This window comes from Vulpes lagopus, chromosome 2 (genome assembly GCF_018345385.1).
Source record: "Vulpes lagopus strain Blue_001 chromosome 2, ASM1834538v1, whole genome shotgun sequence".
NCBI lineage: Eukaryota > Metazoa > Chordata > Mammalia > Carnivora > Canidae > Vulpes > Vulpes lagopus.
Window position 1 is genome coordinate 156055968 of NC_054825.1, and position 12501 is coordinate 156068468.

The 12501-nt window shown below is 37.9% G+C and overlaps 1 protein-coding gene across 2 annotated transcripts in view; it reads right to left on the reverse strand.

Moving 5' to 3' along the window:
• Window positions 1–12501, reverse strand: part of LOC121485690 (centromere protein P) — a 222021-nt gene that overhangs the window by 179304 nt on the left and 30216 nt on the right. For both annotated transcript variants that reach the window (XM_041746387.1, XM_041746388.1), the window contains exon 4: window positions 11749–11837. In XM_041746387.1, the coding sequence (XP_041602321.1) occupies window positions 11749–11837 (89 nt within the window). The remainder of the gene's footprint in view (window positions 1–11748; window positions 11838–12501) is intronic.

Here is a 12501-nt window from a genome sequence, read left to right on the forward strand (position 1 = left end):
TTCATTCATGGTACCTGTACAATGATTAATCTGAGTAGTTTCTTTCCAAATCGCTTCCAGTTATGGCTTTGTATGATTTTCTGTGTTGTCTTCTTTTCCCCGAAGGGAGTGCTTTTCCAAAAAAACAAAACAAAACAAAATCCCAAAAAATCCAGCATCTGACACACAGAATTCATTCTTGAGGAATCTTTGTAACTAGATCAGTTGAGTATATTGTAAATAGTGGTAGGCATGTGTACTTAGTGAAGGAGTTTAGGAATCTGTACCACAAGTAATACCAGACAATAAGCAATCTGTAAGTTGAAGTAATTCCATGTAGAGTGGGTGGCTCCAAGGGACAGTGTTTTGTAGATTCAGTTTTGCTGAGAGGCATTCCCCAAATACTGGCAATCACTCCATGTTATAAAGGAAACCTAAATCACAAATGTTCTAATAGCTCTACTGTTCCAATTCCAGTAAGTTCCACTATTTCTCAAAAGTACTTTTTTTTAAGATTTGTTTATTCATGAGAGACACAAAGAGAGAGTCAGAGACATAAGCAGAAAGAGAAGGAAGCTCCTCACTGAACGGGGGGGTGTGATGTGGGACTCGATTCCAAGACTCCAGGATCATGAACTGAGCCAAAGGCAGATGCTCAACCACTAAGCCACCCAGGTGCCCCTCTCAGAAGTATTTTTATTCTTAACTTTGGGAATGGGGCAAAAATCTTGTAAATAATAATTACTTTCTAAATTAGATACCTTTCCCTTACCTTACACATTCCCTATCTCCTATCCTACATTATGTTTCCCCATACTACTTTTTCTCTAAGTATTACCTACTTTACATATTAGTTTTGTTTACTGTTTCTCCTAGTAGAAAATAGGTTTATGTGGACAGAAATGTTTTGTTCTGTTCACTGATACATATCAAGCAATACAGCAATTCTGCCACTTAGCAGGTATGCACTTTCATTCCCAGGGCACTTATACCAACATTTACTAGCCGGTATTAATTCTGCTCATTCACTAGTTTAGATTATCAGCTTCAAGAAGTCAGAAAACTAGGGATCCCTGGGTGGCGCAGCGGTTTGGCGCCTGCCTTTGGCCCAGGGCGCGATCCTGGAGATCCGGGATCAAATCCCACGTCGGGCTCCCAGTGCATGGAGCCTGCTTCTCCCTCTGCCTGTGTCTCTGCCTTTCTCTCTCTCTCTGTGTGATGACTATCATAAATAAATAAAAATTAAAAAAAAAAAGAAGTCAGAAAACTATGTATCTTTTTCAGCATTATATTCTTAGATGCTAATACACTACAAAGCATATAATATGCATTTGATATACATGTATTTATTTATATTTACATTTGTAAACTAGAGCAGGAGAGGTATATTTTGAACCTGGAAAATCTTTTTCTGCCAGAATAGAAGGAAGTGCTCAAAACTATGATAAGGTAAGGGACACCTGCATGGCTCAGTGGTTGAGTGTCTGCCTTTGGCTCAGGACATGATTCCACAGTGCTGGGATCAAGTCCCACATCAGGCTCCCTGCTCAGTGGGGAGCCCGCTTCTCCCTCTGCCTGTGTCTCTGCCTTTTCTCTGTGCCTCTCGTGAATAAACAAATAAAATCTTTTAAAAAAAAAAAAGAAAACTAGGGCAGCCCCAGTGGCACAGTGGTTTAGCGCCGCCTGCAGCCCAGGATGTGATCCTGGAGACCTGGGATCAAGTCCCATGTTGGGCTCCCTGCATGGAGCCTGCTCCTCCCTCTGCCTTTCTCTCTGTCACTCATGAATAAATAAATAAAATCTTTAAAAAAAAAAAAAAAGAAAACTATGATGAGGGAGTATCACATGGATTCAGGAGCCAGTTTGAAGACATTCCTACTGGTCAAGTCTAAGATAATTTAAACACCAAAATTAATAAAGAAGAGTAAGGAATTATAAATATTCTAAAAAATAATGAAACCATACTATAATAAATAGGCATGTACACATACACACATGTAGGGGAGAAAGGAGATCTATTTCTTAAGCACAAGGCTTAGTATCTATTGAGATAAGTGGAGGAAGAGCTAGAGTTGAAATATCACCATTTTGCAACCATCACAACAAAGAGTGATCACACAAGAATTACTAGGGGCTAAATCTAGGTAGAAATTTCAATGAAGAGTAGTATCTGCATGGTCATAAGTGTTTGCCCACAGACTGCCTATTATTACAAGAGAGGGAAAACAAAACAAAACAAAACAAAACAAAACCCAAACCACTGATGATACAGTGGAGAATCAAGCAACGGTATGACTCAATGAAAATTACTGCCACCTACAAGGGCAGAGAACTGAGAAGTACAAAATATTAGCTGTATAGTATTTTGCTTGAAAACACATAACAGCAACTGATTGTGAAAAAAAGTCAAAGACCAAATAAGCAACATTCTAATTTGGGATAGGAAAGATAAAAGAACTGTATTTTGCAAAGATGGCAAAATAATGAAACAAAGTAAGGCTCTGGAGTTGCTCCAAATTAAAGAAATCTATAAAGTCATGACAATTAAATGCAATACTTGACACTAGATTGGATCAGGGCAAAGAAAAGGGAAAAGAAAATGCAAAATATGACATCATCAGATCAACTAACAAATGGGAATAGAGATGGCAAATTAGATGAAAGTATTGGATCAATGTCAATTTATGAAGTCAATTACTGTGCTGTGAATGTAAGGGAGTATCACTATTCTTAGAAATGTACACTAAGTATATAGGAGAAAAGAGCCATGATAAATGCAATGTGTTCTAAAAAGGCTCCATCAGGAATAGCAGAAGAAACAGTAAAAATCTGGGAAAATATAACAAAACTATTAGTCTTCTCTTAAGTTTTTAAAATTATGTATGATGATCAAAAGTGAAAAAGCACTAGTGATGGGTTTTCAACATGTATGTGTGAACATAATTCCTATGAAAACCACAACAGTTACCATGGATGAAAGGGAGAAAGGGATGTATGTGGCTGAAAGCTTCCAGATTGTACTCAATCTAACTAGACCACTGAGAGTTAGGGTATACATGCTGCAAAATCCTGAGGCAGCCAATAGAACAGACAAAAACCCACATATGGCCAAAGTCAGTCAATAAAATTAAAATGCAATTGTAAAATAATATTTAAATAATCCACAAGAAATCAGGAAACAGGAACTGAGGAATAACAACAACAACAACAACAACAACAAAAAACAGACAAGGAAAATGAAGAAAACAAAAAGTAGGTGCTAATACACAGCTCCGTAAGCATCTATTGGACAGGAAAACTGGAGATTAAGTGTTCAGTTTTACCCTGGTACTAATACCTTTTTAACATGTGAGAGAACAAATTACTTTCCAAAGAATATAGAACCATAAAAAGCAGCAGCTGCATCATTACAGCTTACAGGCCAAAGTGACATATTTTAATCTCCATCAGGTAAGGAAGCAAAAATAAGCTCTGAATGAGGAAGGTAGCCAAGGAAAAAAACTTAAAAATACCAACACTCCAAGTTTAAACACACACACACACAGACACACACACACTACAGACACTAGACAATCAGAGAGCCGACCTATTACATTGATTAAACACAGAACTTTATTTAAAAGTGTACTGAGTCGCAGTCCCTTCACGCCCATTCGCATCTCCATGAAGGACAAACTATTACAGCACACAGTTTTCCATTATCAAAAGACACTGTGTATGTGTTGGCTCTTACAGTTTAAAGAGTGATTGTAATTTATCTATTTTTCCCAAGCATAGTCCAAACTTCACTAAATGTTAAACAGATGTCATGGATTTCTTTCACAGAATTTTGGCAGTGACACATTTCAATTTGAACTAGAATAGTCAGAAGAGTAAAATAACGCCAAATGTCTTTTTCTTAAGGATAATGCAAAACATAAAGAGAAATGTAGAATAAAGATTCTAAAGTTTAAGTAGGTCTAAAATCAGAAGAATACAGAAGCTAATTACTCACTAAAATATTAATATTCACTCTCAGATATTGCTGGTGGGAATGCAACACGGTATGGTCACTTTGGTAAACAATGTGCCAGTTTATCATAAATTTAAACATGGCAATCCCATAACCCAGCAATCCCACTTCTGGTTTTTACCCAAGAGAAAAACTTACATCATACAAACACCTCTAATGAATATTTACAGCAGTTCTATTTATAATCATTGAGAACTGGAAATAGCCCAAATGTCCTCCAATGGGTGGATAAACATGCTAGTATCAGTATATGAAATACTACTCAGAAATGAAAAGATGGATGAATCTCAATTCATTTACTTTATGCTAAGAGGCCAGTCTATGAAATTTCATTTATTTGACATTTTTAAGAGGCAAAATCCTAGTGATGATCACAGCAGGTTCTGCTGGGGGTAGGGAGTGGGTTGTGACTATAAAGGGAGAATATGGATGATTTCTGTGCTGATGGAACTGTTCAATATCCTCATTGTGGTGGTAAGCACACAGAAACCAGCCAATCTGAGTAATACATAAGAAAAAGATTGAAAAAAAAGAACAGAGCCTCAGAGACATGTGAGACAATGCCAGAGGTTTTATATTCATATATTCAGAGACCCAGAAGAAGAAATATATATATTTAAGTAATATGTAAAAAATATAGCAAAAACCAATTACTATAAAATATTTAAAAATAATCAGTCACAGGTGTCTAGGTGGCTCAGTCAATAAAGATCTGCCTTCAGCTCAGGTCATGATCCCAGGGTCCTGGGATCCAACCCAGTGTTAGATTCTCTGCTCAGCAGGAAGTCTACTTCTCCCTCTCCCTTTGCCCCTCCCCCCATTTGTGCAAACACTCTCAAGTAATCTTTTAAAAAAAGAGGTGCCTGGGTGGCCTAGTGGGTTAAGCATCTGCCTTTGGCTCAGGTCATGATCTTGGGGTCATGGGATCAATCAAGTCCCCCATCAGGATCCCTGCTCTGTTGGAGCCTGCTTCTCTCTCTGCCATTGCCTCTCTCTCTCTCTCTCTCTCTCTCAAAAATGAATAAAATCTTAAAAAAAAAAAATTCAAATAAGAATGCCTGGCTGGTTCAGTCAGTACAGTATGTGAGTTTTGATGTTGGGGTTATGACTTCAAGCCCCATGCTGGGGGTAGAGTTTACTTAAAAAAAAAAAAAAAACTAATAAAAATATTCAAATTATCCAGAAAACATATGAAAGGAAAACAGAAGAACAAAACAATGCAACAGAATATCACTACTAACTGGGTAGACCTCAATCAAAATATTTCAACGATTATATTAAATGTAAATGAATCATAGATCTAAACATAAAAGTATATTTTTTTAAATGTAAGAATTCTTATGACCTGAGGTTACGTGAAAGTGACAGACATACCAAAAGTATATAAAATCTTATTAAAATAAAAAAATTTTGCTCTTTGAAGGATAATGTTAAGAAAATGAAAAGACAGGGGTCCCTGGGTGGCTCAGTGGGTTAAGTGTATGACTCTTGATTTAGGCTCAGGTAACGATCTCAGGGTCCTGGGATTGAGCCCCACATCAGGCTCCATGCTCAGTGGAGAGTGTGCTTGAGATTCTCTCTCTCTCTCTGTCCCTCCTCCTGCTCATGCTCTCTTTCTAAAATAATTAAATAAATCTTTTAAAACAGGAACACCTGGGTGGCTCAGTGGTTGAGCACTTGCCTTTGGCTCAGGTCATGATCCTGAGGTCCTGGGATCGAGTCTCACATCAGGCTCCCTGAGGGGAGCCTGCTTCTCCCTCTGCCTGTGTCTCTGCCTCTCTCTGTGTGTGTCAAGAATAAATCAATAAAATCTTAAAAAAAAAAAATCTTTTAAAACAAAAGATAAGCTACAGAATGGGAGAAAATATCTGAAAATCACATATATGACAAAGGACTTGTATGGAGAATATATAAAGAACTCTCAAAACAATAGTAAGAAAACCAAAAACCCAATGAAGCCCTGAGTGGAAGACTAAATAAGAACTTCCTAAGGAGAAACAGATGGCAACTGAGCACATGTAAAGATGCTCACACTATTAGGAAAATGAGATATACTACTAGAATGGCTTGATTCAGGCACACACAAATACCATGTGCTGCAAGAGCATGCAGAGCTCTCATACACTGCTGGTAAGAATGTAAAATGGCACAAGCCTTTGGAAAACCATCTTGGCCATTTCTTAATGTACTTAAAATGTACACCTACATATGACCCAAGAATCTAACTTCCAGGTATTCATCTGATATAAGCCCATAAATGTTCTCTAATAGGTCAGAGAGTAAATGTTTCAGGCATGCTGGCTACATGGTCTCTGTCATAATTATCTCACTCTGCCACTGTACCATCAAAGTGACTATAGACAATACACAAAGAAATGGGCACGACTGTATTCCAATAAAACTTCTAAAAAATTAGGCAGCTGGTCTGTGAACCAATTTGCCTATACTTGCCTAAGAGAACTGGAAACTCACATTCACACAAAGCACTATGCACAAATGTTTACAGCACTTCTATTCATAATAACAAAAAACGGGAAACAACCCAATGTCCCTCAAAGGGTAAATGGATAAGCTGTGGAATTCTCATACAATACACTACTATTGAGCAATAAAAAGGAAAAACCTATTGGTACATGCAAAAACACAGATGAATCTCAAAGGTATTACCTTGAGTGAAATAAGCCAGTCTTAAAGTTTACACACCATGTGATTCCATTCAGAAAAGATAAAAACTATACAGACGAAGAACAGACCAACAATCATCAGAACATATAGAGAGAGATTTTATTTATCATGAAAGACACACAGAGAGAGAGGCAGAAACATAGGCAGAGAGAGAAGCAGACCCCTGCAGGGACCCCAATGTGGGACTCGATCCCAGGACCCCAGGATCACGCCCTGAGCCAAAGACAGATGCTTAACCACTGAGCTACCCAGGCGTCCCTAAATATTTTTGAAAAGAGAGAGAAGGTAAATCATAAAAAATAACTGAGAAATGACCAGTCCTGGCAGTGAGATGAAAGATCAACAGATGGGCTGAATAGCAGAGGAGACATAATTTGAATAAATAATTGTGCTTTACTGGAATATATATGTAAGGAGATAATCTAGAATAATTATAGGAAAAACTGTTAAAAATGTATTTTTTTAAAAAAGGAATATTTTTAAAAGACACAACTTTTACAAATGACAAGTACTGCCCATGAAAATGAAAATTCAGTGGATGGGAGTTAAAAAGCAAATTAGAACATAAATAATTTCTGAACTGAAATACAGATCTGAATAATCATGAATAAATACAAAGATACAAAGAAATAGAAAGTGTAAAGGGTAAAACAGATGCAGAAGACGAATAGTGTGTCCCAAATTCTGGAATGAGAATTAGGGAAAAAAAAAATCAATAAAGAGCTCCGCTTCTACTTAGGATATAAAAAGCCTCAGAGAAGACCATCAGCACATAATATCAAGCCAATCTGAATATTCTATAAAACCATAACCTTTCTTGAGTCCATTAGAGACCCAAAGTCACAAAGCAACCAAGTAAATAAAAATTTTCTCCCTCAAAGGAAAGACATGACACAAATTGTTCACTCTTGGCTAAACTTAGGGGAGGATAGAAGCCCCCCCATACAAACAGGTAGCAAGAAATTAGCTATTATTTCAGCAAACCTTAGGGGCATGTATGAGATAGCATGTCATTTTGGAATAGATAGGAACCCCAGGCACAAAGGGACACCACCAGAGAAACCAGGGTCCTGTCCGTGGCACAGAAATGAAGAGGTGATCAGTCACTGCTAGGGAACCAAATGAGGCTAGAACTCTTCTCTCATGGGTACCAAAATCCCTGAACCACTAAAAAAGAGGCAGCAAAGCCATGAAGAAAAAAATCCCTTGCTTCCAAGGGAGGAGCACAAGTCAAACCCATCCGACTCTGGTAGAAGGACAGAAAACACTCCTGTTACCAAGACAAAGATCCACTGCTTCAGGAAGAGGAGCAGTGACAGAGACCACCTGTTCCCTGGGAGGGCCAGGAGACCCACCGGGCCCAGGGTCCCATACTAATACCAAGCATCCATCTGCTACCCACAAGGAGAGGGACAAGGAACTCTCTCCTGCCCAAGACCAAGCCCAGATGCAGGCTGGCTTTGGCTACACTGGGAGGAGAAGCAGGAACACTGGGGAGCCCAGAGTGGCGGTGGATCATGAAAATACAGAAGTCCCATTATTCCTACCATGAGCATGGCACGAGTAATAAGCATCTACAACTGCCACTGGGGGAACGTCCAGTGTGTGGAGAGACGGTCCCCTAAGAAAGGCAGAAAGAGGGCAGCCCAGGTGGCTCAGCGATTTAGTGCCAACTTCAGCCCAGGGTGTGATCCTGGGGACCCAGGATCAAGACCCACATTGGGCTCCCTGCATGGAACCTGCTTCTCCCTTTGCCTGTGTCTCTGCCTCTCTCTCTCTCTCTCTCTCTCTCTGTCTGAATAAATAAATGAATAAATAAAATCTTAAAAAAAAAAAAAAAAAAGAAAGGCAGAAAGCTCCTGGAACACCGAGGAGAACACTCCAGCTCCCAAAACCCCATTCTAAGCATAAGGAAGAAGTGAACTTGAATTTGCATCCACAGCTGGAAGAATTTGAAACCTGTGGTGATATGGAGCCTGAAGACAATGGAAAACAATCAAAATCTCAAACACAGCTCAACTGCTGAAAACCTTTGATTAACCTCACACTAACAGCATGATAAAAGAAATGTGTCCACTTCTCAACATAAACACTATTTGCTTGAGTCTCTGTTTTCCACAGATAATGTCCATTATGCAATTAAAAAAAAAAAGAAAGAGAGATGCCTGGGTGGCTCAGTGGTTGAGCATCTGCCTTCAGCTCAGGTCATGATCCCGGAGTTCCAGAATCAAGTCCCACATCAGGCTCCCCTCAGGGAGCCTGCTTCTTCCTCTGTCTATGTCTCTGCCTCTCTCTCTGTGTCTCTCATGAAAAAGTAAATAAAATCTTAAAAAAAAAAAAAAAAGAAAGAAAGAAAGAAAAGAAAAATCATAACATACAAAAATTCAGGAAAAAAAAAACAACCCAGATTCAGCAGAATCAGTTTCAAAGATGACCCAGACGTTGGCACTATCAGACAGGGATATTAAAATAACCTTGATCAAAAGTCAAAAAGACAAAAAAAAGTATGGAAGGTGCCAGGGGCTGAGTGGAGAGGAAGATGGGAAGTGACTGATGCATATTGAGTTTCAGTTTTACAAGATGAAAGGGTTATGAAGATAGATCATGGTGCACACACAGTTAAATACATTCTGGGGGTGCCTGGGTGGTTCATCGTCTACCTTCAGGTCATGATCCCAGAGGATCCTGGGATCGAGTTCTGCATCAGGCTTCCTGCTCAGCACTTCTCTCTCTCCCCACTTGTGCTCTCTTAGATAAATAAAATCTTAAAAAAAAAAAAAAATCCTGAATGTATTTAACACTACTGAACTGTACCCTTAAAAATGGTTAGAAGGTAGTTATATGTACTTTACCATAATTTTAAAAATGAGGGAGGGAAAAGGATCTAGTACAAAGATATATGAAACAGTATTGTATCTTGAATGTGGTGGTGGATTTACAAAGCTACAGAAGTGATAAAATTGCATAGAACACACACACATACATAAGTGTTTATAAAAATAGTAAAACCTGAAAAAGCTCTATCCGTTTTACTAATGTCAATTTTCTGGACGTGTGGATATACTTTAATGACATGAGACATAACCTATTGTCAGAGGCTCGATGAAGGATATGTAGAATCTCCTTGAAAAAAATGTTTAATAACTTCCTGTGAATCTATAATTATTTCAAAATTAAAACTTTAAAAATGTGTGTGCCAAGATATGAAATAAGATTGGTAAGATATTGATAATTGTTGAAGGTGTGCAGCTACAGGTGACTTATACTATTATTTTTACATAGATATGAAAACTTCCAAAATGAAACACTAAAGAAAAAATAGCTATGATCAGTATGTTAAAAGACTTAGTGGAAAAGTTGTACAAATGCATCAACAAGTGGGGAATTTCAGTAGAGAGAAATTAAAAATTAAATGAGGGACACCTGGATGGCTCAGCGGCTGAGCGTCTGCCTTCAGCCCAGGGTATGATCTCGGAGACCTGGAATCGAATTCTACATTGGGCTCCCTGCAGGAAGCCTGCTTCTCCCTCTGCCTGTGTTTCTCTGCCTCTATCTCTCATGAATAAATAAAATAAAATCTTAAAAACATAACATTAGGGACGCCTGGGTGGCTCAGTGGGATGCCTGGGTGGCTCAGAGGTTGAGTGTCTGTCTGCCTTAGGTTCAGGGCATGATCCTGAAGCTCAGGGATCCAGTCCCACACTGGGCTCAGAAGGAGCCTGCTTCTCCCTCTGCCTGTGTCTCTGCCTCTCTCTGTGTCTCTCATGAAAAATAAATAAATCTTTAAAAACATGATATTAGAGGTGAAGAAATCTTTCAATGGGCTCACTGGCAGGTGGAACTTCAGCTAAGGAAAGAATCTGTGAACTCAAAGATAGAGTAATAGAAATTATCCAAACTGAAATAAATGCAAAGAAAAAAGAAAGAGTAAAAGAAATAGAACAAAGCATTCAAACCCTGAGACAATATACCAAATGCCCTGATATATGTGCAATGAGCACTGCAGAAGAATAGAAAACAGGACAGAAGAAGTATTTGAAAAGATGTGGTTTAGAATTTTCACACTAACACACCCTAGAAATAACACAAACTGTGGAAAAACATTAAAAGGTTTCAAGTCCCAAAAGACAAAATTAACAATTACAGCAGACTTCTTGTCATGACCTATGTAATCCAGAAGACACGGAAGGAGTATCTTCAAAGATGTGGAAGAAAAACTGCCACTCCAGTTATCAGTCGTCAACACCACATTCCTGGTTTTCCTCCCACATCTCATACGGTTGTTCCTAGTCCAGTTTCTCTACTGGACCCTCTCTTCCTTCAGCAGTACAGTCAGAATTCCACACGGTCCCCTATTTCTCTCTATTCTCTCCATAGGCAATCTCATTCCTTGAGCGCAAGGCTTTAACTTCTACCCACTGGCAGAAAACTCTGGGGTTCCATCTCCTAGGGCCTCACGTACTAGGCAGGCCTCATGTCAGAGCACGCCCCAGCTGGCACCCTGCTCCAGTCACTCTCACCTCCTGTCAGTTGCTCCCTGACAGCATGCTCCCTCCTTGCACAGTGCCTACATACAACTATTGTGTTGAGGACCTCTTTGTTAGTTTACACCTACACATTTTTCAGATGTTGGCTCAATTTTCAGGAAATGATGCTGTCTGTATTCTCCACAAAAGTCAGATTCCTGATGCAGGCTTCAATAACATTATGTAACTCTTCTCAACAGTACTGAGAACAACCACAATTTTAGATTTCTACCATTATTTACCTTACAACTTCACCAATAGGTGAATAGGCTATAAACTCCACATGTATCAAAGATTTTATCTGTTCTTCCTCACATTTTAATGCCATGCACACAGTTAATCTGTAACACATTTTCATTGAATGAAAAAAGGATATAGAGACTATGGGCTTAATATATAAGCCATATATATGAAATAAATATAAGCCATTATAATGTTATACTTTCAGAGACATTTTGATATTTACTTATCAAAAAAAGAAAGGGTAAATTTAAAACTGTAGAGTGAAAACAATCCCTAAAAAAATAAAAATTTACAATATCTTACCTAGACACAAATTCACTTAATTCTGAATATTCGGTGGGCTCCATTATTATGTTGAGGTCAGTAATAACAGAAGACAAACTCTCCTTATTCTAAAATAAAAAAGTTTATATATCAGAAAGCAGTAAACATTTAAATAAAATATAAAGACAAAAATAGTTTTTAAACATGCAAAATGAAATGCCATCAGGCAACAGGAAAGGTAATCAAGAAAAGGCATGGAAATTATTGGTTATTTGTTAAAAAAAATAAAATCAGATCTTTACTCCAGACCAAAAACCAAAATGAACTCCAAATGAATTACTTACTTAAATGTAAACACTAAGACCATAAATATTAGCAGAAAATACAGACATTTAACTGATTACTGAGTAAAGAACTTTCTAAGCAAATAGAAAAAACATAAGCAAATATAATCACATAAGAAACTCAATATTTATATACAAATGACTTTATAACTAAAAAAAAAAAAAATGAAGATTTTTTACCATAAACATGACAATGGGAAATGAAAACTGAAAAGAACTAAAGTAAAATACATGAATTAAAAACTCAAACGAAGGGGATCCCTGGGTGGCTCAATGGTTTAGCATCTGCCTTCGGCCCAGGTTGTAAATTCAAGCCCCATGTTGGGTGTAGAGATTACTTAAAAATAAAATCTTACAAAAAAAATTGTAAGTATGTATTGTGATGAATGTTAATTAGACTTTGGTGAACATTTTGCAATATATACATATACTGAGCCATTATGTTGTA